The sequence below is a fragment of the Melopsittacus undulatus genome, chromosome 8, assembly GCF_012275295.1.
Source record: "Melopsittacus undulatus isolate bMelUnd1 chromosome 8, bMelUnd1.mat.Z, whole genome shotgun sequence".
NCBI classification, from domain to species: domain Eukaryota; kingdom Metazoa; phylum Chordata; class Aves; order Psittaciformes; family Psittaculidae; genus Melopsittacus; species Melopsittacus undulatus.
Window position 1 is genome coordinate 8,592,675 of NC_047534.1, and position 27,880 is coordinate 8,620,554.

Sequence of the window (27,880 nt, forward strand, 5' to 3'; positions counted from 1 at the left end):
TCCTGCATGTTCTAGGAGGACCTAATCTAAATGCTCAATTGGAAACTGTCCTCTGCTGCACTCTGTGGCATCTCCCTATCCATGTTAAACTGATCTAAATATCACAGAAATGTCTATCAGCACAGGGAATATAGAGCACTTGCCACCAGCAGAAGGTAGATACCACATCAATGTTGCCTGCATGGGAGAGTTTTATGCTTTACAGTATACATTAGATAAATGAGTCCCTATGTTAGCTTTCATTGCAGAATACTGATGCTTTCAAAAAACCCAACAAACCCCCAAATCCCAAGCACTTCACAAATGTCTTTATCACAGGGAAAATAAGCTTTGTACACTTAAACCCACAAACACTAAAAGCATTGCTGCACACCACTGCAAACTGTAACCAGCCGAAGTCATGCATTACTCTGATTTTCCCAGGAGCAGCAACTATCAGAACACAGTGAGGCACATCTTCTGTTTTGTGTCTCTTCAAAAGCCTTCTGTAAACCCTTTCAATTTTCTGTTGTCAGAATGGTTTCCACAGGACTCAGCAATTGTCTCATACTTCCCTGTGGAAGAACAGTCCCCATATCTCCCAAACAGTATGGTGAATACCATTCATGCTTAAGGTTTTCCCAGGCCAGAGAGGCAGAAATAGCCCACAGTACGCTCCAGCCCAGGGCTAAAATACAGTGCATCAGCCCCCATCAACAGACCATACTGTGACTGAGAGGAGACATGTTAAATGTAACCAAATTCACTGTTTCTGCATAGAAACAGGTATTACGCTGTTATTCATTTTCACTGGCAATGTAATGGATTTAAACACTACAGATATCATAGGCAGAGATAAAGATGACCATTTATCAGGAAGGCTAATGATGCCTAGAGTGGCTCTGGTATGTCCACTCATGGCAATATTTAAAGCCAGATTAGTCAAACAGCTGTCAAGATTGGTTTAGGTATGATTTCTTGCTTTAGACCAGACAAACAACCTCTCCAAGCCCCTTACAGCTCTAGTTCTACAAGCCTTTAACCTGGTTAATAGCATATTTTGGGAAACAAAATGGGTGCAGAGCACATGCTAAAGCCACTTTCTCCTGCCTAACAGAAGAATTCAGGAAAAGGCCTAGACCTCAGCAAATGTTTGACTCCCCAGATCTCTGAGAATGCACACTCCTGTCGTTTCCAGTGAAGTTTTCAGTTCTTAGATAAACATAGAGATAACCTAAGGACAAACACAAGCAGTGCAGAACTTGTGCTGCTGTTCTGTGTGCTAAGTGCACTCTCATTTATGAAAAAGTAATGTTTACTTTTTCTAGCAAAACATTTATACACCCAGTGAGGCACCAGGTCAGCCATAGGATTCCTGCAGCCCGTGACTAACAATCTGTGCTGAGATAATGACATTTAATGAGTAAGATATGGGTTACTCTTAAAGACAAACATCTCCTGTTCAAGGCACAAAAGCTGAAGGTGATGTTACTGAAAAATATCCCAAACCAACAATAAATTGCTCTTTATGCATAGATATGGGGGATTTCTAGAAAACAGTGTGGGGGACATGATCTTAAATCAGTTGTATAGATCAGATGATCAGCTCACTTACAAAGCCAACATCCAAAGCATACTCACTCCTGTGCTAAGAGCTCATTTCAGCGTACAGTGTTCTCCTTAACACAGGAGATGAATGCAAACAGTTCAAAACCACCCAGAACAGTTATTTCTTATAACTAAGCTTACTATAAGAACCTATTGCAGCGTGAAAAACAGTGGAACGTGGGTGACTCACGCCTACAGGTTTTCTCAGGAATCCGTGTCAGTCTTGTAGAAATAAATCTTCTTAAAAGAGTCACTTACATTGTTCGCAAAGTATGCGTGCAAAAAAGAGCAGGACAGTAGAAATGTATGTCCAGACAGGTACAAGTCACTAGATGAAGTTCTACTTACCTACAGCACAGACTTACTGATTAACATGCGTCCCTCCTGTAGGTATGTCTTACACAAGCTTATTTTATTGAATGCTTTGAATAAGGATCCAAACTGTAGAATAATGCTTGATGTTTGCATAGCAGATGATCTCAAGTGAACTCCAAATGTAAGTTTAAAAGTACAGAGATCAGCACAGGAGAGAATGGGAGAATTCAAGGTCACACAAGAAAGTTTGCAACTGCAAGAAGATTAACATCCCTCCAACTCTGGTGTGTTAAACATAAATCCATTCTTCATCTCAAGAGTCTGCTACAGAGAAAATTATAGATCTGTAGTAAAACTGTAAAAGCAGCCTACACACAAGATGAAAAGTGGGACTGCTAAAATTACTTTCAGACCATAGCAGAAACTAATAGCTAGGAAATAAGTATTAAGCATGACAACAGGCATATTCACAATGACTGCAGCAATCACTAGACCATCAAAATAGACTGCAGGAAAAAATTTGAGGCCACCAGCAATTAGCTAAAGGAGGAACTTACCATGTTTTCTTGTTATGCTCGCTTCAAAAATGCTTTAAACACATAAACACATTTATGTTATCAGCAAAAAATTTCTCTATCCACATTTCAGTATATTTTAGTTCAGTAAAGTGCACTGGAAAAGAAGAATCAACTTACTCAGGTTATTGATGTGCACAAAAGAAAGAGTCTCCCCAAGTACAGGATTCCTGGTTCTCTTTTTCCACTTTTGCTGTATCCATTTGGTGTGGCTTCAGGCAAAATATACTCCACCTCTCTAAAATAGAGTGATAACATGTAATGATACTCACCTTGTTCTTGATCCTTATGCAGTCGTACTGTAAATTCTTCCGAGAAGTAGGACTGGTCTCTCACAAAACGTTTTACAGTGCCTAGAACAAGACTGTTTCAGCTGTAAAAATCAGGGGTTTTGACAATGATTCAAAATCTGTATTCCCTTTCAGTTTGTCAGGCTTTGCTTTCAATGTACATAGGATTTCATGTTAATCTGGTTCACTGGTTGTCCATGGAAAACAAAACCAACAAAATATCCTTTATTATAGTTCATGAAATGGAAAATGTGTCAATCTTCCCACACTCAACATGCTTCCTTTGTGGAATGAGGGTGCGTGTAAGATTTGTTCAGCATGACCTTTAGAGAGAAGCATTCTTGGAACACTTTCTAAAATATGGGAAACTTTAGTTGTTAGGGAAGGTGCTGAAAATGTGACACTCTTCAGTGCAGGGCCTTCTCCTCACAAAGACAACATGCCAATACTGTCAGAGCAAAGTGGCTGCAGAAGTGGTGCTACAGTCTCCCCCTGCAAGTGATTTAAAAAGGTGACTGGTTGCAGCTTAACTGTTATCAAAAAGAAAAGAAAGAGCAGAAATTCAAGAAGAGACCTCACAGGTGCTTTTAACTGTCCTAGTTCTGTGGTTCCTTTTAATTCTTCCCGTATTTGAGCCAAAGAGCCTGAGCTGTTCTCACACAATTTATTTTCGGGACCTTCTGTACCCATGATCAAATGGTGGATATCTGTTCAAATGCTCCACTAGAGGTTTGCATGTGTTTTGAAAAGGATACCTCACAAACAGCAGTGACACAGCGTGGGAGGGAATTCAGTGATACTTTCAAAAGGCAGGTCAAACACACTATCTAGGAAAAAAGATTTAAAATCTCAGCAAACCCATATCCCACCACCCATGCACGTCTCTCTCATGACCTTGCCACCATCTCTGTTACCTCTCATTTGTGTCAGCCTTTGTATTCTGCTGATGCTCAGCTCTCCTTAAGTTGAGCTCTGTGATGCTGTGTTAGCCTCAGCAGCTGCTTCCTCACCCCAATGCCTGAAGCGATCAGTGTCAATAAAAATCTAAACCAGAGGAAGTGAAACAAAACTCAAGAAAAGGCTTCAAAAAAAGGAGCGATGATTTCCTGCGACATTCAAGTGACTTGAAAAATAAAGCACCTGGGAGGCAAACAGAGAATGAATGGATTGAAAAGGAATTGATGGAAAGCTGAAGATGAGCCTAATCATTCAGGAAAGGTGTGTGATGGATGCTTCCACATGCGTTTTAGGTAGTCAAGGAAAGAGTTTTTATCTGTCTGATGAATAAGGCTGTTCACTCACTGAACTTCAGTCTCAGTGTTGCCAGGTTAATGATACTCTGATTTCTACTGGTCTCTGACTGCAATGAATACTTTTTATGGGATGGAGTCATGTACTTTCCCCAGCTCCAGCCAGGAGCCACTAACTTTACCAACTCTCATTACCTAAGCATGCTAGTTACATTACTAGTTAGTTACCTGCAACTCTGCTTATACAGGTCCTTCAGTGGTAACAGATCCTTCTCAAAGTATCTGTTTGTAACTGGAATATTTCAGAGAAAAATGGATCCTAAAACCACAATTTGCTTTGGACTGATTCCTTAAGATCATTTACTATTTTAGAGAAGTGTCTTCGATTCATCACTATGGTATCTGTGTGCCTCCTGAATAGACACTAAGTTTTGTTCTACCAACAGGAACCCCCTTTGGCACTAAGCAGCTGGAGCAGCTGTCCCAGTGCTGGGGTTTCTGTGAGCTTAAGTCAAGATGGGTTTATATGTGACAGAATTTATAGGGCCTATCACATTAGTGTTTTGAGAAAATAACATTATTTAATGCTACTCTTCCCACTCCTTGCTGTTGCAGTTAGGTGGAAAAAGATGATTGATGGCTGGGATTCAGAGCAAGGATAATGATTAATAATGCAAGAAATGTAACTCAGCACTGAGTTAGATTAGTGGTTTTATCTTTCATTTATCAGAACTCCTACAGAAATGTTCCTTCACTTTTTGGTTATAAATATGTTGAGCAATATCTTCACCAGGTAGGCTGTACAGAAGTGCAACTGTAATGTTGTGAAAGAACAAAAGAGGGTTACTCTGTTAGATTCATGCTTTGACACACAGGTGTCAAAGCCAAGTGTGTGTGCTTGTCTAAGTATGTATCTAAATGTGTGTATACATACACATGGGAACACACATAAATGTATGAAACTAACATTAACTGGATGTTTTTCATCTGTTCCTATTTGAAAAGTATATTGATGATACATACTCTTCCATGCAGAATCTAAAGAGAAAGGCTTTGCTCTTTATAACAAAACAAATTCAACAAGATAGGCTATCTCAATTTTAATCAAAAGAAAGTGGAATTTATTTTCTTGCCAACCCAAGTTGCAAAACTGTAAATCTTCAGACCTCCAGACCTCTGAATAAAGAGCAGCTGATGTGTGACCAGTTTCTTTCTCTTACCCTTTTTTTCACACTAATATAACTTACAGCTCCAGGGCTAAGGCTAGCATGACCTTTCTCCTTTCTCTAAACACACAATTGCAGTCTATCATCTGAGCTACAGAAGGGCATAGCACGACATACAGAAATACTTCTCCGGTCTCTAAAATACCATACTCTGTTGCTCTCCTTCCCCCACTGCCATCTCTTATCTGGAAAAGGAGTTTCTGCATCACAAAAGTTTGCCTTAGTGAAGTGCTTACAAAAATGGTATCTAATCAAAGAGTCCTAATGTGAGTAATAACTAACTCTGCTCTTGACCTCCCTTTGATTCATACCCAGTATAGTCAGTCAAACTACTTTTTAATTCCACATTATTTCTTCCCAACAGAAGAGTACTGAAATCTTACTTGCTGGTCCCTGTGACTGGTCCAAGGATATGTAGAGTGGCCAACAATCATCATCAATACAAAGAAGTAAAAACTAAATATAACTTTTCCTTCATTTGAGTCAAAAAACCTTACTCAACCTCTTATTCAATACGCTGTTGTAGCTTATTCGAGCTACAACATGATAGAAAAATCTCCACTAGGAAGCTTCATGCTTGTGTAACCCATTTGCTTTTGGTTGACCCTTTCCAGATGTTTCTTTATCCCAATCATCTCAGAATTTTTCTGAAGAATTTGCAGAAGCTGCACAACAGCTTAAAACAACAGCTCCAAGAATCCAGTTTGGCAAAATTGGTGTCACATACCAACCTGATTTGAGAAAAGAATTTAATATTCAAGAGTTTCCTACTGTGAATTTTTTGTGGATGGCAGCAGGGAAAATCCCATAGACTGCAAAGGTAAACTGTCTCATGCACTGATAAGATAATGATATGTAACAGCAGGATGTACCTATATAGTATGCTGCTGGGAAGAAAAATATAGATACTCAGAGAATATGCAAGGTAGAGATCTTGTTTTGCCCATGATTTAAAATACACAATTACACCTGTACTAATGCAGTAAGTTTGCTTTTAATTAATCTTTCAGGTGTATAGCTGAACATGCTTTGCAGTGTTTAGTTCGTTCAGCCAAATTAGTTGCGGTGTAATTCCGCCAAGTACAGAGAATCTCCACAAGAAGATGACTTACTCCCATCTACACAATAAACATAAATAAATGAGTTGCCAAACAAGAATGTGGTCCCAAACCTGCTCCATTTGCTCTTCTAGTTCACAGGTAGTGCACCTACGGCAGTAGGCTGGAGCAATACTCTTGTGCATCTGACAACGAATCATGAATTCACAAGGTTCTTTAATATACTGCCTAAGTTCCTAGGTACATTTCCTACATTAATATACTTCCTAAGCCAAGGAAAATCATTTTGCAATTTAACCATCAGAGGGAGCTCATACATGGCTCAGAAAACCTAAGGAATTATTTGAAGCCTTTTATAAAAAGTTATTAAGCAAAGACAATAGGACTGAGCAATCCTGGGAAATCCAGGCCTTATGGAGACTTTTTCTTTCACTAAAAGTATATACAAGACAGATTTTTTTAAAAATTATTTTTCCCTAAATTAATGAAGCTTTTCAGAGTTGACAAAAATGGCAGGACTTGGCCAAGCATCTGTCAGTGTGCTCTGAGCAGATACAGTTGAATCACAAGTTTAATACAGCCAACAAAAAAAGGAACTTTGAGTTTGCCTCCTGAGCCTGTACACAACCAAGTGCTCTGATTTCTTTAACTGCTGAGCCCCCTGTGGCTGCTGCTGCTGCAAGCTGATCTTCAGTATTTTTAGTAACTTGCTCCTCATTGCTATTGAATTTCTTACCAAGTTCCCACCACTTGTGCAAACAGCAGCTTCTGCGCAAATGCCACAAAAGCGTGATTTGCCACACTAAACTTTTATTAGAGGTGCTGCTATATGAGAACGAAAGCACCTATCTTCAGTCTTTGATTGTATCTATAGCGTTGACAAGAAAACCTCTTTCAAACAGGTAAACCAATTTGACAGGTTCACTAGTGAGAACCAGCGAACACAGAGTATCGGTCACCCTTCAGCTGAGAGCTGCTATTGAAGACACACTATCAAGATATGAGGAAACTGGCTTCTGCTCTGTGATTTGTACAAGACAGCACTAACCTTTCAGGCGTACCACCAGTAATGACTTAAACTACACTTTGTTGGCTGGTAAATGCTTATGTACAATAACTAGTAAAATCTGACCTATGGCATATGACTTTAAAACCACTGCTAATTGGCAACCAAAAACATGCAGTAACTGCCCAGTAACTTCTCATACAGAGCTTAGTATATACTTTACACTACAGAAAAACCTGCAGACTGCAGTTAAATCAAGAAATGAACTCAAATATTTCATAGCAGAGGGAGTTTTTAAATGGTCATCCTGCAATGGACAGAGTGTAAAAGCCAAACCCTAGGCTTTGTAAAATCATCATTTACAACTCCATCTGAACAGTAGAAACAAGGTATACAGGCTGTTTAAAGCAACTCAGCAGAAAGATTAACCATAAGAAAAATATGCTGAGGGGTTGTACCACTGACATAAGCTGCAAAACCTCAAATCTGCATGTGAGACAGCAGAAGTCAAGCACTATGTGGCCACTAGATACTGCTGTGTGCTTTGCTCTGGAGCCTACTCACCCCAAAACAGATGCCTGTCAGCTTCATCTTAAAAAAACAGTGGTTTAAGCTAGTTGCAGTGCAGCCTGCTGCAAAATGACTTGATGGCAGTAAAATGGTCTGACTCAATTTTGATCTTGTCATAATGCTAAAATGCACAGTACCAGGACTCACATCTTTGATAATCCACTTGTACTGTACATCTTGACTCTAGCACTTTTCACATCATACAGTCTTTTTCTTACATATAACTTTCATTAACTCTTTGCTGGACTCAGCTCTGATCCAACAAGGATATCAAACTCACAGAAATGAAAGGGCTACTGTACAGCTGAGATTTTAATCTCCCGAGACTAAATCCACGGCTCAAATTCCTCTGAAAACATGATAGCTACAAACTTTAAAAGAGACTCAAGATTCCTAAAACTCCTGAACGCTTGAAGAGAACTTACCAGATAAATAGACTGTTATCTCTGGTAGCAGTAATTTGGAACAATCCAGAATTACAGGACAACTTTGATACCTCAGCTTTGTTTCTTGTGTCTAAACTGAACAGTGAAGCTGCAGCACTCCAGAGGAATTTTAATGTCTCTAAGCCTATCAGATCCCTTCTGCAGAACTGAAGGAACAATTCTGACACCTAATTTAATTGAAGAGACAGTTCAATAAAATCTGCAATTGGTTTGAAGTCATTTTGGATTAAACCTCAGGTCAATAGCTCTTTATAGCTGACTGTGATTTTGGGACACAGGAAATCTTGCTGAACTGGTTCTCTACTTGTCTAAATTTCCTCATCTCTATTCTCCATATGTGATTAAGCAGCTAATTGGACATACAGGCATTTACAGAGGTCTCAGAAAACACAGCACTGATCTACCATTAATATTCTACAGTCAGCAATAGTTTAAACAATTAGAACCTGAACTTCAATTGTGATGCCACAGGCCCACCTTGAGTCAGTTTTGACCCCAGTCCTAAGAAGCCCAAGTCTATTTGTATTCACCATCATTTTCCACCCCACTACCTCTATCCTGATTGCACAGAAATTTTTCTCATTCATTTTTATGGTCATTTTAACAATCTTTCCTTTCCACAGGAGTCAGGCAAGCCTCAGCCTCTATTACATAAGTGAAAAGAAGAACAGGACCTAGCACTGTTTTAATCAACCCTACTGATGAGGCTGAAGCCATCATAAATGCTGATGATTTGGCAGTGACTGGCTTTTTTAAGGTAATCTACTGGGAAACTCAAAAGGCTGGGTTTTTTTTTCAGCTTTGGGATATACTGCTTGCTATCGTCACCAAATCCTACATATCTGAAAGACATAGAACTTGCCTGAAACCTCCAGGCCCTCAGTTTTCTCTGCATTTTCTACTTGTTTTTATCTTTTTCACACTTCCAAATAAGCAGCACAGGCAGATATAAGAACATCTTGCACCACAACACTTTTTCCAAGCACAGAGACCTACCACTCTGAGACCAGCTTCTGAGAACATGATGTAACGGCAGTGCTTTCACAACCCTGGTCACAGCAGACTTTCCTGTATCCTCAGAGAAAGAGCTTCTGCCAAACCATCCCAAATTTGGTGGCTGGTGGGAAGAGGGCAGAACTACTGATCTACCTACCCTTACTTAACCCTTTTCTTTGGAAAGGCTCAACCCACTGTTGATGTGGATTATGCTGCTACTGCAGCCTCCAAATGCATAAAGTTGTAATCCTTGCCCAGAGTTGTAACTGAACTAAAAATCTAGGGTTACCCGGTCACTGTATTTCTATTCAGACCCAGTGTAAAATCATAGGCATGAACAGCTGCAGGCTGTTCTAGTGAAGGACTGTTCCCTTCCTGCTTAAGTCCATTAAAAAAAAGCAGTAAATATTGTCTAACATACTGGTGTACCTTTTCTTCCTCTTCCCATTTGATGATTTAAACAACTTCAGTAAAACTCGGGGGGGCAGAGACAGCTCCATAAATATCAGGCTAACTGTGCATTATAGTTCCTGCCAGCTAAGAAATCTGCATCAATAGGAAGTCATAAAATATTTTACTGTGTATGATCCAACTCATATAGTCCTTTCTCAAGCAAATTCCTACTAATTTCCATAGCAGAATAAAGTTGTTAAGATTTGGGGCTGAATGATACAGAACAACAGTTAAGTACTGCAAAATAAATTCTGTCAAGGCATAAAGTCAGAAGGGAGTAAAATAGGAATATTTTTTTCCTGCTTTTCAATTTGTCATAGAATCATAAAATAGTTAGGGTTGGAAAGGACCTTAAGATCATCAACTTCCAACCCCCCTCCCATGGGTAGGGACACCTCACACTAAACCATGTCACCCAAGGCTTTGTCCAACCTGGTCTTGAACACCGCCAGGGATGGAGCATTCACAGCCTCCCTGGGCAACCCATTCCAGTGCCTCACCACCCTAACAGTAAAGAATTTCTTCCTTATATCCAATCTAAACCTCCCCTGTTTAAGTTTTAACCCATTACCCCTTGTCCTATCACTACAGTCCCTAATGAATAGTCCCTCACCAGCATTCTTATAGGCCTCTTATAGGCCCCTTTCAGATACTGGAAGGCTGCTCTGAGGTCTCCACGCAGCCTTTTCTTGAAATGTTTCATATCTGAAACATTCAATCAAGGATTTTCTATAACTAAAGAGACTTCTGTTGTGGTATCTCTCTCCCTAATTAAAAGCATGGTGTCTGGACTGATACCTCAGCTGATAAGGTCCCAGGTGTGTTGGCTACAGTGGATAGTCCAAGTCTTAAGGATGTGGAAAACAGGATTCGTTGCCACAGTGTCCCATAGTAACAGAGCTCATGAACATGTACTGCATAATAGGACAAACTGTGAAAATGCTCAGAGTGCCCAGAATTTTGCTTTGCAGCAATCTGCCTGAAGCCATTTATGAAGGAAGGCAGTTTCCCAGTGCTGGGGCAGGTTGAGAAGCCCTTGCTATTACAGTGATACCGGTGAGCTCCCAGAACCATGCTGGTAGCAGATACTGCCTGCAGATGTGTTTGACTTGACTCCATGATTTCACTCTGAGGCTGAAATGACAATAGATGAGCATGAGTTAGGTCATATCAGAAATTTAATGGGTGGAAGCCAACAAAACAGCATCCAAGTAAATAAAGAGCTGTATTTGGCCTTCTATTAGTCACAGATTGTTCACAAATGTGAGTGCCAGGATGTGCTGGGAGGACTCAGCATATAAATTACTATTCATCTAGCATGAAATAATTGTCTGATTAAATCAAATCTGGAAGCGCTGTTGACTTTCATCATGCTTATTTACTATTAGTCTGAGGGTGGACAGCACAGTGACTATTTGACAGACGTAGGAGTCAAGGTCCCTGCCTTGAAGAGCACTCAGTCAAAGCACCAAACACATCAGTCAGGTCCTCTCGCAAGCAGAGAGCCCTCCTCTCTAATCCATCACAGCCTGCCTGTTGTACAGACGGATCTGCAGCAGGGGAGCTGTTGTTGGCATGATCTTCCCCCATCTGCAGAAGTCTTTGCAGAGTGTGGAAATGCCATGGGAATGCTGGGCAGATGAGGTTAGTGCAAGGACACAGGGAACTATACACCATCTATATTGACTCAGGCCCACCAGCACTTGCTGGACCCATGAAGACACTAGTAGTGTCATAGCATTCTTAGGATGTCCCCTGTTGTAAAGATCTCCCCTTGGAGGTAATCACAGCAAGTTATACTCACATCACAATTACACTCTCCTCTCTAATTAACAAGCCTTTAGCAGCCTGTCTCACTAATAGCTCTCACTTCTACACATCCTAGCAGGATGGAGGACACAGTTTTAATACATATTCTTTCCAGGACTAGAAAATTCACAGTGACAATGTGGAAGTTTTCTGTGAGACAGCTAGAGATGTGCCAGAGATGTCTTTTGGGATGACAGCCAGTGAGGATGTCTGTGCTAATTACGGCATCCAAAAGAACACCCTTGTTATGTTTAAGAAGGTAGGAGTACAAAAGCCTAGGATGCAAGGTACAGTAGCTTCCAGAGCAGCTAGGTTATGCATTAGGTTATGGAAAGACAGTTAGGGAATTTTTCAGATTAAATGATTTCCTAGTTGAAATTAAAAAAGCTTATCACAAAGAATATCACATGTATAGACAAGAGTGACATGTAGAAGCAAACAGCAACCTTTGGACAGCTGATGTCTTCAACACAGTTGCCTATATTCAGGCTCCTAATTTATACTTAGGCGTTTGATAAAAAACCTTCAATTTCCAACCCACATTCTGATCAACACATGCTGCCAGGTTCAGTGAATTTTGCAGACATTCACCTCTTTTCCTTTGTGTTGATTTTGGCTAGAAATCTTTTCTTTCAGTCCACAAAAGAGGTGTCCAACAACAAGAATAAAACTACACAGAAGTAGCACCAACGTTTAGGCTATGAACTAGTTAGACCAAGGATGTCCCAAGTGAGTGTACGTCACAGCATATATATAGAACAGATCTTTCAGTATGTTAAGATTACCAAGCAAATTAAAATTGTCAGCTGTACCTTGAATTTTAGCTATAATCTTGTGTTGTAATCTAGCTGTGACATTCATTTTACAAGTTATGGAATTTCAGTTACTGAGGATCATAAACCAGCAAAGCTGAGAACAACATTTTAGAGTAAAGATAGTCTCTTTGCTGATGTAGTCAATAAGGGCAACAACCTCACAAAATTCACTATTTGTCCAAGGGAAACCTGTGCATAATGAAGCGCTGGAAGATGGCAGACAGAACAAACTGGATCTAATGAGGCTAATAAAAACCTTTACCCTGGATTTGGTCACTGAATATAATTTTGAGGTTTGTGTATTTCATTGTATTAACAAAAGCCACAGGAGAAAGACAAAAATGACAAGAACCCATGCAGAAAAAGACTTGGGGAGCTATTCTCCTCCTTAGTATTCGAGCATTTTGTTTGCTTGTTTGACTAGGCTAGCCACAGACACATCTAGAAACACCAGCAGAACCCAAGAGGCAGCTCTTGGTCTAATCCATGCCACAGTATGCTTCCCTTTGGCAAGACGTTTCTTAGAAGAGAAGAGTAATGGCTGAACAAACAGTGAACTTGCCTGAGTACACAGACACCTCCCTTCTGTGGAGCCAACACAAAGGCCCGAGCTCCTTCTGCAGTAACTACGTCAGGTTGGAGGTTGGAAGGTTTTCAATTTTTCCACTCCCATGCAGCAAACAGGTCCTCTTCACCAAGGCGAGGAAGAAAGAAGTCAGCAATAATGTTTGTTAGTGCAGATATGAAGGGAAAGACATGGAAATCAGGGAAATACCTGCTTACTGGGGGGACATCCCACTGCCTTTGATCATGGTGGGGTGGCATGCAGGGAAAGAGATATAAGATGCTGATGCCACTCAGAAATTAAGGAAGTACCCCAAGCAGGTCCAGCTCCCGCAGCTGCTGCAGCTGGGCCTTCCTGGGTAACAATGCTTTTTACTTCAAGCACATCTCTAGCATTAATTCTTCAGTGTGTGTTACACAGGAGGTCAGATTGGCAGATCACAATCCCTTCTGACTGTAAAAATCTATGAATAACAATGAGGTTTTCCCTGTAACAGAGAAAACATTCAGCAGCTGCTGATTTTTCTCACTTTATCTTCTTTAAAACAATGAAAAAAACCCAACAGTCATGGAAATGATTGGGAGCCGAGTCTTAAAAAGTAAAATTTGTGATCGCACAACTAAATGACGCTGATATGCCGAGCCTCTGATTCACTGTTCTGCTTACAAAGAGTGGAACAGATGTTGAGCCTTTTGTTTCCCGGACATCTGTGAAGATTTTTGATGTCCCTGTTGAAAATCACATCCTGCTGTTTGCCCCAACGAACTTGGAGATGTTCAGTGCAATTTATGAAAACTACAAGTCTGCTGCTGCGGAATTTACAGGGAAGTTTTGTAATGCTGAATTCCTGCTTTGCAAATAGGAATGCCAAATGATCAATAGAAAAACATTCACCAATGTTACTGGTAAAAGTACACTGCTGTCAGTTCATCTTCTAAGGCTACCAAATAATTTTAAAACAGTATCAGCAACTATTCTTTAGATGTTAGGGGGACAAGCTGAAAAAGAACCTTCACTTGAAAACAATTCATTAAAATGCAACAATCACATAAACCAACACTTAATTATAGCTGCTCCCAATAAATTTGTTTCTGATATTGCAAATATGACTTTGCAGGAGCAACTTCCAACCAAAGATAGTTTTAGCAATGTTGTGGCAATTTCTGCCACACAACTATCACACTGGTAAAGACATTGGATTACAGGTGTTTCAGCTCTTTTGTCCTGTTTAGATTTATTAGGTGGAGCAATAAAAGTTTTGAGGGATAATTTGTAAGCATTACGAAAGTGCGTGATAGCAAACCACTGCAAATGACAGAAGGAAAAGCTTTGCTCCTTTTGGCTGCTTTAGCACTTGTTATTAACTAGGATCAAGGTATGATGAAGTCCACAGAACTTCTGGTTGTTGGTCTGAGACCAAACAACTTGCAATTCCTTGTTCTACACAATTTCTTGCATTTAATGTCAGATCCTAACCCACTGTCAAGCTCCACAAGCCAATTCTCTAAAATGGCTAAACCAAAGCTGGAAGACTCAACCAGATGCACAACTCTTTCTTACCAGATAATGTTTGTCTTGGTGGATACTAATGAACCAAGGAAAGGAAGAGCTTTTGAGTACTTTTACATCAGGAAGGTTGACGTTCCTGCCTTGAGAATCCTAAATCTGACAAGTGAGGCAATGTACAAAACGCTTGCAAATGAGGTGACTGTGGAGAACCTGAAGGAAGTCTGCCAGAGCTACCTAAATGGAAAAGCAAAGGTATGTCCACTACTAATGAGACATCTCTTTACTAACCCAGCTAAAACATTGACAAATTTGCAAAACATCCTTTTTTAAATGATAACAATGTGCCTTTCTGATCATCAATTTAGTAATTTACTCTCCTTTCAAAGCATTCATCTACAGCTGCTGACAGAGTTTTCTTCTGTATTTAACAACTGATGTGAACTACAAATTTCACTAGTCCTCTTATGCAAAAACTGGATGAACCATTTGTCGAACAATGTTCTAGTTAATTTGAGCTGATGTACTTTAGTGGTTTAGAAACTCAAACTCCCTACGTCTTGATCTTGCCAGTACAATAATGGAGCTATTTAATTCCCTTAGTTGGGAGAGATGCAAACAATGACTGCAACAGATTCTGAGGATTTGGAGAAGTCCAATAAATAGAAAATTGATTTTCAGAGTGGAGTAAGATTTGATATTTGTTATAAGTGAACTCAGAATGAATTTGCACCAGGAGAATCACTTACAATGTTAAATGCGGTATTTGTTATCATAGAATCATAGAATAGTTAGGGTTGGAAAGGACCTTAAGATCATCTAGTTCCAACCCCCCTGCCATGGGCAGGGACACCTCACACTAAACCATATCACCCAAGGCTTTATCCAACCTGGCCTTGAACACTGCCAGGGATGGAGCATTCACAGCTTCCCTGGGCAACCCATTCCAGTACCTCACCACCCTAACAGTAAAGAATAATGAAGCATCATTCTCCACACTCACTACAAAAATACATGAAGATGTTTTGTTTATTCAGTGTTCTTCAGGGTGATATACTTTTGTTTCCATCATGAGGAGAAAAGATTAAATAGTCCATCTGACAGCAGACAAAATTTAAGAGATTGGAGTAGTATCCTGATTTCCATGTTGGAGGTGGGGCAGAAGGACAGAAGAGGTGGGGATGTTATCTCTTCTCCACCAAGATTTACTTGAGTGACAAACTCACAGCAGGGACCAGCTTCTACGGGGAATGTGTGCCTTTCTACTACTGTGTTGGTGTATAAAAGAAAAGAAATTGCCAGCATTAGCTGTAAATTGTAGCAGTTCTGTGAGGACTGTCACTGGTGGAAAAGGCAGAGATTTAAGCAGCAATGCACACTGTCTTGTGTGTTTTACATCACTTTTGAAAGCCAGCAATAGGTGCGTTTTTCAGTAGTCTAGTTTCTGAACACCAGGCAAAAAGAATTCAGTACAATGAATGCAAAAATGTTTCAAAGGGTCATTTTCAGACTGTGTACTATGGAGTCTGTATTCAAGAGAGGGATGAGTAATTCTGACTCCCAATTACATATGGGTGCAAGACCTCAGCTCCCTGCTGAAGGGAGAGAAGGTACTAGCACATGAAGGCTGGCTCCAAGAAATGTACCACTGGTCTCACAGTAACTTGAGCTAGAGTACACTTCCCCAATGCTCCTTGCTCCTTCACAGAAGTGTTCTGTTTCTGCTTAGCTAAACCTCCCCAGTGAGTAAATTCCAGAGGACTGGGATGAGATGCCTGTCAAAGTGCTTGTTGGGAAGAATTTAACAGGATTGTCTTTGATAAGACCAGGACTGTGTTTGTTACATTTTTTTTAAGTGTTATTGTTGTATTCAGGTTTTAGGTTGCTTTAACATGATCAATCTGAAGTGAAAAACAAAAGCTCATGCTTACGTACCAAACTCATATTTGCAGTTTACAGGAGCTGAGCTTAATGAATTTTCATTGTCTAATGAAAGCACTGAAGTTAAAATGTGTCATATCTATGGAAACACTGTGATACCTTTGCTGACTTAGGGCTGTACTTAATAACACTGGCTCCCTTGAATAAATATTTGTCAAGGCCATATCAAATGTCAGTGCTGGAAGACAAAATGACACTAGAGCATCATGTACAACAGAACACTACAGGGTGCTGTACAGCATGAGTCAGTCTGTCTTCCAAGGACAGAGGGAGAGCTAAATGAGGTTGTCAGGTTATCATGGTCTGGGATTAAATCCCAGAGAGGAGTTGTAGTTTATCAAACTGTAACTCCTTTTTGCTCCTCTTCCTGCAAGGGAAGTGGCTTTCCTGCTTGACTCTTCCCAGCCAGAAACCGATGCCCTATCCAGGCATTAGTTTGTGCCTTAATTACTTCAATAGAGCAAACATACAGCATTGACAACAAGAAGTAGCTGTACTACCTGGAATTCTAAAGTTCTTAAAGGTAGTATGATCCTGCAATCCTTCTTGCTGGCTGCAGCCATTTAATTCATGCAAGTCATCTTTACATTGCAGTATCATGAATAGACTGATCTAGGCAAGAATTGAACCAAGTCTGCTGGAAATGAAAGGCTGATAAATGGGATAAATGGGATGTAGCTTATTCAGGGAAGTTCAATTCCATCCAAAACGAGTATGAGCACTGTTCTCACGATTGAAAGACTGTGACCATGTTGTATGTTATTTAAGGGGATACTGTGTTCTCAGCAGTCTGCCTTTTTGTTAATCAGCATGCATGCAGTGCTCAGACTCAAAACACTGCCATAGCTCAAACTCCTCCTTTCAATGTATATATGGCATCGTTTATTAATTATGATTCATTTTAGTATGTAGAAAACATTTTGTGCTTCTGGCAAGCATTTCATCATAGGAATGATGCAAGACTTAGGTTGCATTGGTCATTTGGCACATCCCTCCAGCAAAGTCATATGGCAAGGGTTGTGTGTTTGTTATAGTCATAAAAAACCTAAAGAGAGCTAATGCAGCACTGCTGTCAGAAATGCATTAGTGAACAGGTAGTAATCACTACATGAAAACTCATGAAAATCAAGAAATGGAATGATTTCAAGTAAAGATTGACCACAAATGTGTCCCAGCAATTGCACCAGCACATGCTCTCTGCCAAACTCTATCCTTCTACTTTTATTTTTAATTTTGCAGATGCCCCTTGGTCCTATGACTGCAGAAAATTCCTTCCAATCTGGGATGAATTAGGAGAGCACTATGAAAGTCATACAGACATAATCATTGCAAAGACAGATGTCACAGCAAACAACGTCCTGTCCATTGGATTACCTCGCTATCCATTCTTCAGACTCTTTCCTGCTGGACCAGACTATCAAGTGAGAAGCTGTCAGGGAAGAACATGGAGACCCTGAGGAGGGATGTGTATGTGTGTCTGCATGTACCTGTCATGGTGAGGAGTCCTTTAAACGAGCAATCTTTAGTCCTTAGCTACTCAACATTGGATTCATTGCTGTCAAGTACATGAATTAGAGAAGTCTTCCTGTTGTCTCTTCCTATGTAGGATGCTGTGGCAAAAGCCCATGCATCATTTACCAACATGGACTTGCAAGTCATTACAACCTTACATTCTGCTGTTGAACAATCTCCAATCTGTCTGTTGGGTTCTAGCAACAGTTCCAACTCAGAGTGAATTTACAGATACCTTGCCATCAGTGCAGTGTCTTTCTACTTCAGACCATGAGTAGAGATGTACTGTTACAGAACTACCCTGCCATGGTTGTTTCCAGAGCAGGTATGACTATACCCTCTAAAATGCTGGTGCTACTCTTTATATCCTCTGTATTTTCACAAAATCCAAATCCCAAACTTTCTTCTATACACTTATGCCAGTAATTTTACCTCATTCCAGCATCACAACCTCAATTTGGAATACATATTTGTTGTTAAGACCAATGATCTGTACAATATGCTACCTATCAGCTATAGCTATCAGCTATAGCTATCAGCTATAATCAGCTATGTTACACAATAATCAGAAAATGCTGCAGAAAGAGGCAAAGAAAAATATTAAAGTTACATTCCTCCATCTACATAACCTAATTAAAAAGAAAATATCTCTGAAGCAAAAAAAAAATTCAATGCTAAGACACTGTTATAATTAAGACATTACTAAGCTTTTAGTTTTTCTTTTTAGTCTTAAACTTAAATTAAATTCTAAGACATTTGCCCATGTCCTCATTTAATCTTTGAGGGAGAGATTTTCCTCTCAGATGTGCATGCACAGCTCCTAATAAGTTGAACTGCAGTCCTGCACACTCACACCATGTTCAGTCTTTATGCAGGAAAGCAGGATACCCACTAAATGCTCATAATAAATGTCAGTTTGTCAAGAAATATCAGTAACAATTTTCATTAACTATTAAGGAGTTGTTGTATATGTACAATACCACAAAATCAAAGAGTATTTGAAATCTCACATTCTTCCTTGTGGACCACAGTTTTTATACTAGTTACCTCAACTTCGGGATTTTAAATTGGGCATCACTACCAGTGCAGAGATGTCTGACTCTAGCCTTCCTTCTTTTGGCACTATACAAACAGCTGGCCACATCCATCTTTACTCACTACAGGAAATCATGAATGATCTGAGACGCACTCAAGCTGTTAACACAGTCAGTGCAGCCATCATATCTCAACCAGCAGTTATACTGGGAATTCTTCCACATATACTTGTCCTTTTCTGGAAGGTAACCAAAGTCAGAGCACAGGATACAAATGTAGTATCACAGCATTGTCCTGGGTTAAGATGACTCTAGAAAGCCCATCAAAATGCACATAAAGAAGTCTGAACCTGCTCCTGGTAAAGGGAAATGCAGCTAACATGACCCAAAGCTGTTTTATAGACTGGATTAAGTTCTCTGGCCACCAGAGACACCCTTACACCTCCTTAGAGGCAAAGCCATGTGCAGAACACATTATGCAGTGTCTTCCAAACCCTCTCACCTGATGAGATTGTATTTGATATCATCCTTTGAACAGAAGTGTCTGCTAGGTCTCCAAGCTAGAACTGTCTGTGGACTGTCACTCTGAAGTCTGTTTAAGAATAGGCTCAACTTTTTCTGAAGTTAATGACAAGTCACCCTCTCATTTTAAGTGGATGCAAAACTAGATGCATAACATTTTTAAATCAGGAGCCAGTCCAGGTTAACTGGAGTTCAGTGAAGTTGCATGAACTAAGACATCTAGATCTATAGTTGGGTGTTTAAGCATATGTCCAGGTTTCCAAAGCACTGAGTGTTTCTATGCTGATGAACAGTTACAGCCAGAGCTGAAGGAACAAGAGAAGGAATCTGCTGAATTACATGGAGGAGGGAGTGACCAGGCATCATCTGAGCTCCATCTGTGAAGCTGATGAACAACTCATCCACTGCATCATCCACTCCAAATGTAAGAGAAAAACATAGAATCATAGAATAGTTAGGGTTGGAAAGGACCTTAAGATCATCCAGTTCCAACTCCCCTGCCATGGGCAGGGACACCTCACACTAAACCATATCACCCAAGGCTTCATCCAACCTGGCCTTGAACACTGCCAGGGATGGAGCATTCACTACCTCCCTGGGCAACCCATTCCAGTACCTCACCACCCTAACAGTGAAGAATTTATTCCTTATATCCAATCTAAACTTCCCCTGTTTAAGTTTGAACCCATTACCCTTTGTCCTATCACTACAGTCCCTAATGAATAGTCCCTCACCAGCATCCCTATAGGCCCCCTTCAGATACTGGAAGGCTGCTATGAGGTCTCCACGCAGCCTTCTCTTCTCCAAGCTGAACAGCCCCAACTTTCTCAGCCTGTCTTCATATGGGAGGTGCTCCAGTCCCCTGATCATCCTTGTGGCCTCCTCTGGACTTGTTCCAACAGTTCCATGTCCTTTTTATGCTGAGGACACCAGAGCTGCACAGAATACTCCAAGTGAGGTCTCACAAGAGCAGAGTAGAGGGGCAGGATCACCTCCTTTGACCTGCTGGTCACTCCTTTTGATGTAGCCCAGGATATGGTTGGCTTTCTGGACTGTGAGCACACACTGAAGCCGGTTCGTGTTCATTTTCTCCTCAACCAACACCCCCAAGTCCTTCTCTGCAGGGCTGCACTGAATTTCCTTTTTGTCCAACCTGTAGCTGTGCCTGGGATTGCTCTGACCCAGAAGATTATTCTATTTGTTTCTATGGATTAAGTGAAAAAAATAACATGTACATACTCTTACACACAATCACTCTTATTGAGAAGTGTTGACACACACCCTCAGTAACCAGTGCAGGGATCAGCTGTTTCTCTGGCTTTACAGGACACTGGGCTCTGAGAAACTGATGTTCCAACTGACACAATTCTTATTACAGGAGAACACCTAACTGAATGGAAACATCAAACCTGTGCATACTTCTAGTGAATTCAACAGAGAACGGAAGTGTTTTGTTAACAGTCCTTTGAACTCTCATCAAGTGTAAAGTAGCACAGCACTATTCATCTCAGTGGGAGTAAGTGAGCTTAACCCAAGTGAGAATAGGTATCTGTCTATTTCTAGATATGCTCAGGTAACAGCAGACAATCCAAAGTGTCATGCACACGAGCTTCTGCAATTTTTTGTTAGAAGGCTTGTGCAAGATCTTTTCATACTTCCAGAGCGCAAAGGTATTTAGGGGGTGGAGTGGTGGATCTTTAAAATACAGTATGGTGCTTAGACCTACCCAGACAATTTAAAGCTCTAAACTGAAAGTGCTTCTTCCATTAAAATTCCCCAGAAGAAAATCCTCAGTAGAACCCCAACTTAACATGAAGTGTAAGAAAATTAATATCACTGCTCATCATCATCTTGCTCTTTCAAGCTGTGCAACAGCTGGTACTTCTGGACTGTGTATTTCCAAGCTTTTTCAGAAACTCTATTTCCATTAAAATATTTAGCTAGCACTGAACAACATGGCTGGACACTTGAAAGACTGTTCTTCAAAATATCTTGCAAGTGCTTACTGTTAAACACAAAAAGACACTGGTGTCTGGTACTGGTATTATACAAGAATAGTTATGGTTTTGATACAATTTTTTTCCTTCTGAGGGACATACATCTACTTCTTCTTCACACTTGAGTTTCAGACGACATTGGAACTCGCTGTGCTTCCTCCCTCACTTTCTAAACTAAGCACAAAAGTCTAGAGTCCGGTCAGTCTAAAGAACTGAAATCCTGCATTTGATTATGGCATTATTTCCAGCATTTTGTGCACAGAGTTAATACTTAACCTTAAAACTCTTTCAGGGGGTGGCCTATGCTGGGGAGCACACCTTGGAGGCATTTTCTGAATTCTTAGGAGAACAAAGCAAGACAAAAGCAGAAGGAGAGAAGGTAAGGCATTTGATCCAGACACTGATCTGCTGTGTAATCCAAGGCATGTTCACACCTTGTACAGGCATGGCTGAACTGCCTATAGCACAGCCACATGTGTGGCTACAGCCACTGCTCCTGTCAATGGTGGTTCTTACCAGTTCTTAGCTGGTTCTGAGCTGACTAGATTGGCATGACCACGCTAACTGCAGTCGTATATCACTGCCTGGCAGGCACACACCCACTCACATCCTTGTTTTCATCACACAAAAACTGCTTCTCCCACTCTCATGTCATCACTGAATCACTACGTTAACACTCTGATACTAAGTACTGCATGGCAGAAAGGAATCTGCACTTTAACAGGTGTCAGCAAAACTTCATCAGGATTTTTGAGTGGTTGGAGTGTTTTAAACATCCATTGCCTGCCTCATCCTCCTATATTCAGCGTGGCTTCTCTTCTTCATAAGCAAGGGCACAACAGAGAGCAGACACTGTCCCCTCTCTTGGCAATCTGGTTATGATTATTGTCCAAATCCTCAACCCCTTCTCCTCCCCTGTAATTCAGAACAGATAAGCATCAGCTGTTCCAGATCAGCCTAGGATGTTCCCCAATCCCAGATACTTCACTGCAAAAAGACATATGTATGTGAACAGTATAATTAACCTCCACACAGATAGCTCCAAGCAACAGAAAAAAACTGACACATAAGATGGAGACACTGTCCAGCCAGTATAAGAATCATGGGCTCATTCTGCCTGGAAGTGAAGCAGATCCACAGGATAGCAAATGCTCTTTTCAACCAGCAGGTAAACAGTTTTGAGTTTGCAGACTTATTTCCACCAGAGGCTTTGATTTGCTCCTGAATTTACTGCTCAAATAGGTGGTTACAAATGGAGAGATGACAACACTAATACTGGGACACTTAAGTCTGCAGTGAAGGATGAGATATTGAGCTCTGCCCAGTCACTGCACAATTCCGTTTTCCAATACTCAGCCTACGTTTGGTGTCTGCCCCTGTTGCATGTTCTTCAGTGATGTGTTTTGAGTCCTACACAGCCTTTTAGATACAATATCTGAGCTGTATACATTCTGTCATCTCTTCTTCATGCTTTATTTCATACGAAAGAGTAAGTTAAAAGGCCAGTTTAACGCATTAACACATTTTAGCAATAGCTGCACTACTTCTGACCTCATTAACAAGTCTTCCGAGTTTCTAGGTTGGATAGATGAAAATCTGCATTTCATATAATCCATTTTCCTTTTTAGGGGGGAGGGTGGGAGGGAAGTAAGCAATTACTAGAGCAATTCTTTTTGCAATAAGCAGCTTAGTTCTTGCATTTCCTTTTATAAAAGGATCCTTTGAGAGGAATCAAAGAAGACACAGCCAAAAAGAAACTGTAATAACAGAGAAAGAAGTTTAGTAGCACAAAGAGCAAAATTCCGAGGATTGTGGAGAATCCTTCCGGGAAGGCACTCACTGGAAGAATGAATCACCTCAAGTGAACACAGAGCTGAATCAAAAAATAGAAGTAAAAACTTCAGAATCAATGGCTCGTTCTGTGTGACCTCTCTTCTGAATCCAATTTAACTCCTAGTTTTACTGGGATCAGTTGTCATCGGTTCTTAATCTACTGTCAATTTCGCTCAAATGATGCCTTTATTATTGATAAAACTGCTCTCAGTTTGAAAGGTGCATGTGCCATGGCAAACAGATCAAGATATAAAACTACTATTTCTGAACAAAATTTGCTACAGGTTTGCAACCAGTTGCTTTCCAATGTACCCTAAGAAAGCCCTGTTGTTTTCAGAGGAGATTAAAAGCTCACAGAAGGATGGCACTCGCATTACAAAGCATATTTCTAAAGTAATCTTCCAAAGTAATAATTGAAGCTAAGGGCTATGCCCAAAGGGGCACCAAAAGGCAGTTTGTGATTTTTTTTATTATCAAGCAGTAAAAAAATCCAAAAAAATAAAGATATAATTTAATTCCAGTAAGAAAAAGATCATATCTAATGAATAAAGTCACAGGTATGATTCATAGTTCAGTTATGTTAGGTCCCTTAACTATCCCACATATAAAGTTATGCAAGTGCAGCTGGTGGAACTGCTGGACAACTCTAATTTCTTTCTTCCTGCAAGGGCCAGATAAAGCAGAAATAATTCTGAAAATCTGAAACCCTTTCCTGCACAATTAGAGAAGGAAATTCATTCATTAGCATTTCATTTCAAAAGCAGGTTTTCAAGTCTTTGTTCCCAACTTGTTAATGCTAATAAGTTACTTTCCTATGTAAGCAGACAAAAAAAGGTGAAACCTTACAAAATTAAGGAACAGCCAATTGAATGGAAGGAGGATTAATCTCAGCAGTGAAGAATACAGCACTGAAAGAACAGTGGCAATCTCCCAACTCTCACCTGTCAAACAAGTCAACAAGAAGTGGAAAATTTTAAAGTACTGGATCTCTTACAATTATTTGCTAGAACTGCAGTACCTATGAGGTATCTTGTATGCTATGAAGGCTGCAATGTGCACCTGCTCTTAGAGATTTAAGATGAAATATTAACTTCTCTACTTCAGTTTATCCAAATAAATAGCACTCAACATGCAACACACATACCTTATGAGCTGGCCTTCACTGATGAGGACTTAACAAGACAACACAAAGTACAACAGTTTATGGCAATACTTTGCAGGCACAGTTTAATCTCTGTTGGGGTTAACATTCATCGGGACTTCAACTAAATCCAGTTAATGGAAGAGGTTTTCTGTGGAAGTGTTCAGTGGTAGATCACTAATAATAAGGTCCACCTGGGTTTCGAAGGTCTTGGATCTAGTTTATGAGCAGTTTACTTAAACTATCTGAAATTAGTGAAGACAACTGATCAAACAGGCTCCACTCATACAGGTCTGTGCCAGCTGCAGCTCCCAGTAGCATCATCTATAAGGTCAAAAGGACCTTACACCTACCTAGGGAAACTGTAGGCCAAAAGTCAGAATGGTAGATCCAAGAGCTCCTTGACTTCTAATTGTGCACCCAGCTGAGCTACTATTACTTAAAAGAAAGAATATTCTTTGAAGATGCTGAGTAAAGTTGAATTCTCATGGGTTTTGGGCAGAGCATGTTTTTGACAGAACTGCAGTACCCTGCAAATCAGCTGGACAGTGTGGGATCCAGGAAACACGAAGTATTTCTCAGTATCCTTGTTAAGAGGACTTTATTTACAAGTATCTGATAGAAAAAATGTCTTGTCAACTCAACCACTGAAGTGTGCCAAAGCTGTTACTTTTGCACACAACCGAGAAAGTCAGTTCTCCTTTGGACACAAACATCAGTTCTCTGGGACATTGCCAGAAGGGCCTTACACACTGCTGGATATCATGTTTCATTTCACTTTCATTTAACATTGGGCATTCATTAACAAACAGAAGCTCTCATTTGATATCTTGGGAGATCAGATTAGAAAGCGAATGAGATGAAGTAAATCCCAAAGAGAGGGAAATGTCAGCATGGTCTCCCTTTGCTGCCTGCAACATGATGAAATTCAAATGGCAAGCATTGCCGCCAATATATTTTGAACAACTATTAAACACAGAAGCTATAATCTTTTAATTAGTTTCCTCACAGAAAATCAGAGCAAGCACTGTTCAGCACCACTCTGTATCTGGCAGATGGGTTTACCATTCAAGATAATGAAAAAAAAATTAATTTTCACTGTGCCTACCCACTGTACACAAGGCTCAATCCTGAAGCTGCTATCTATCCTATTATAAGGTGTAAGATTACATTTTAATGAAAACATGTGCCATCTCAGCAAATGATGTTCTCATTTCTATTCCAGCCACTCTCAGATGCTGTGTTAAGACAAGAGGCCAAGTGCAGACACACATGCTGTGCCCTGGTGCATGACAAGAGTTGTAAATCTACTTTAAAAAGCATCTGGTAAAAGCCTGCCTGAAAGGTAACTCCTGCTGTGGTTGAAAGGCTGCCTCCTTTGTGACTGGGTGAGGATCGTCCAACACTTGACCAAGGCAGGACATGCCCCCTGTGCCAGGCAAGTGACCTTGCATGTTGTCTCATTTTCCCTATGATCTGAAGTTCCAGAGTATTTTCCTGTAACAAAATGTAAAGGGGTTTTAAGCAGATTCAGATAATCCAGTGCCAACTCACTTCCTCTATCAAGCCAGCTTCTGTCAACAAACAAAACTCATAACGCTATAGTGGCTCCTCAACTATCATAAGCAGAATCGAACCCTAAATATCTGAAATTAAACCATTTCTTCAAGCTTTGCTAAGTCAAATACTGCTTTTATTTCAGTCTAAACATGAAGCAAATCTGTTTAATTTTAAAGAGTACACCATTACAAATGTGCCCAAACATTCTAAAAAATATTTAAATCCATTAAAAAAAAAAAACAAAGACAATGTTTAGTAGTCAAATTTGTTCCTGTAAATGAATACCAATATTTTGAATACATCAATCATATGAAAAATCTCCTTATCCACATAAAAAAGCCCTATCAATTAAGATCAACAGGACTAAGTAAAGAGAGATCAGTGTGTACCGAGCGTGGAGCTGGTTTCATGTGCAATGTCAAGATGGTCTGGTTATCAACACAGAGCACAGGAAGCACCACTTACAGCTAAGAATTTTATTTATAAAAGAGCTCACAAACAAATGTGAAGCGCAGCAAGGTTTAATACAAAAAAAGAAGGCAAACCTGAACCATTCCCAAGAAATGCTGACTCCTTTTTCACTAAATGTCAGCCTATTCTTCCTTAAAATACACCTCTGAGCATCTTGCAGCTGGCAATTCATCTCATTCTTTTCTTAAATTTCAAGGATGAAAAATGTTCAGAATTGACAATCAATCATAAATGCTCAAATGCAAAGGAAAAATCAGTCCTAAAGAGAAATGTAATAATTATTTTCCTCTTTACAACAGATTCATCCTAGCTTAACTCCCCAGGAATTACTCTCAGCTGGCATCAGCATAACAGAAACAGAACCACAGTACATTAAAAGAGATTAATACAAATGCACAACAAATGTGCTGACCGTTCAAAAAACCCTGATGTGTGGAAGTGGTATAATTGGTATAAATTGAAGGTCTGGCTTGAAGGTCAGAAGTTTGGCTCTGGTAGAGACATATATATGCCTTACATATATATATATGCTTGAAGACTGTGTGTTATGTTTGAAGACTGATGGGATGGCTAGAATGAGGTGTCTAAATTTTAGGCATCTAATTCAAAGACTTGGACTGACAAACTCCACGTTAGGAAGCCTTTAACTGTCTTGCCTTTCTCTCACACTCACTCCTGAGAGCAAGGAGAGGAGAGTTTGCTGCAAGGCCACAATGATTTTATGCAGAAATATTAACAAAAAGTAACAATTCACACTTTAATAAAAATATGCTATTGTGTAAAGTGGAGTGTGGCTGATGGAAATTACTCAGCTCAGATGTCTGAAAACTGTGCTTGGTATAATTGGCTGCGATGGGGGAAGGAGGCTGTGCTCATCTGAAACTTTGATTTGGGAAATGGCTCAAATCCACCTGGGCTTGTGATCACACTACTGCCTCTGTGCATCAGGAGTCCCACAGAAGCTGTCAATTATTCAACTCAAGTTTGTGTCAAGTTCAGAGGGCTTCCAGATAAATTGCACTGCTTGTGTTTCACATTTGATTCACTACATGTGGGAACTACCATGACTGAAAGGCCAAGCCAAATTGAGCTCTTTCATTAATGTCAAAGGAGGCAGCAGTTTGTCATGGTGCAGTACTGGACCAAGAGAAACACAAAGTGCCCAATGTGTCCTCATTTTCTAGTTTCTGAGAATCGCCTCGAAGTAGTTGCTTCATGTAAAACATTGACAGAGCTAAAGCCATGACAGCCAACTGCCCATGCCTCTCGCTACTAAACAAACATGCAATGGCTGCCCTTCCACCAGAGCCTGCCAGTTACACTACACCAGGTCATGGGTGGGATTCACTGAACAGGCACCCTCACCATCCACATTCTGTGTCTATTATCAGCACCTACACAC

At 40.2% G+C, this 27,880-nt stretch overlaps 1 protein-coding gene across 1 annotated transcript in view; it reads left to right on the forward strand.

The window, feature by feature from the left end:
* Positions 1 to 27,880, forward strand: part of PDILT (protein disulfide isomerase like, testis expressed) — a 36,773-nt gene that overhangs the window by 3,233 nt on the left and 5,660 nt on the right. The window contains 11 exon segments of the mRNA XM_034065371.1: positions 5,858 to 6,016; positions 6,019 to 6,063; positions 8,947 to 9,080; positions 11,703 to 11,868; positions 12,580 to 12,689; positions 13,650 to 13,789; positions 14,503 to 14,722; positions 16,197 to 16,263; positions 16,266 to 16,322; positions 17,648 to 17,829; positions 21,766 to 21,852. Of these exon segments, the coding sequence (XP_033921262.1) occupies positions 5,858 to 6,016; positions 6,019 to 6,063; positions 8,947 to 9,080; positions 11,703 to 11,868; positions 12,580 to 12,689; positions 13,650 to 13,789; positions 14,503 to 14,722; positions 16,197 to 16,263; positions 16,266 to 16,322; positions 17,648 to 17,829; positions 21,766 to 21,852 (1,367 nt within the window).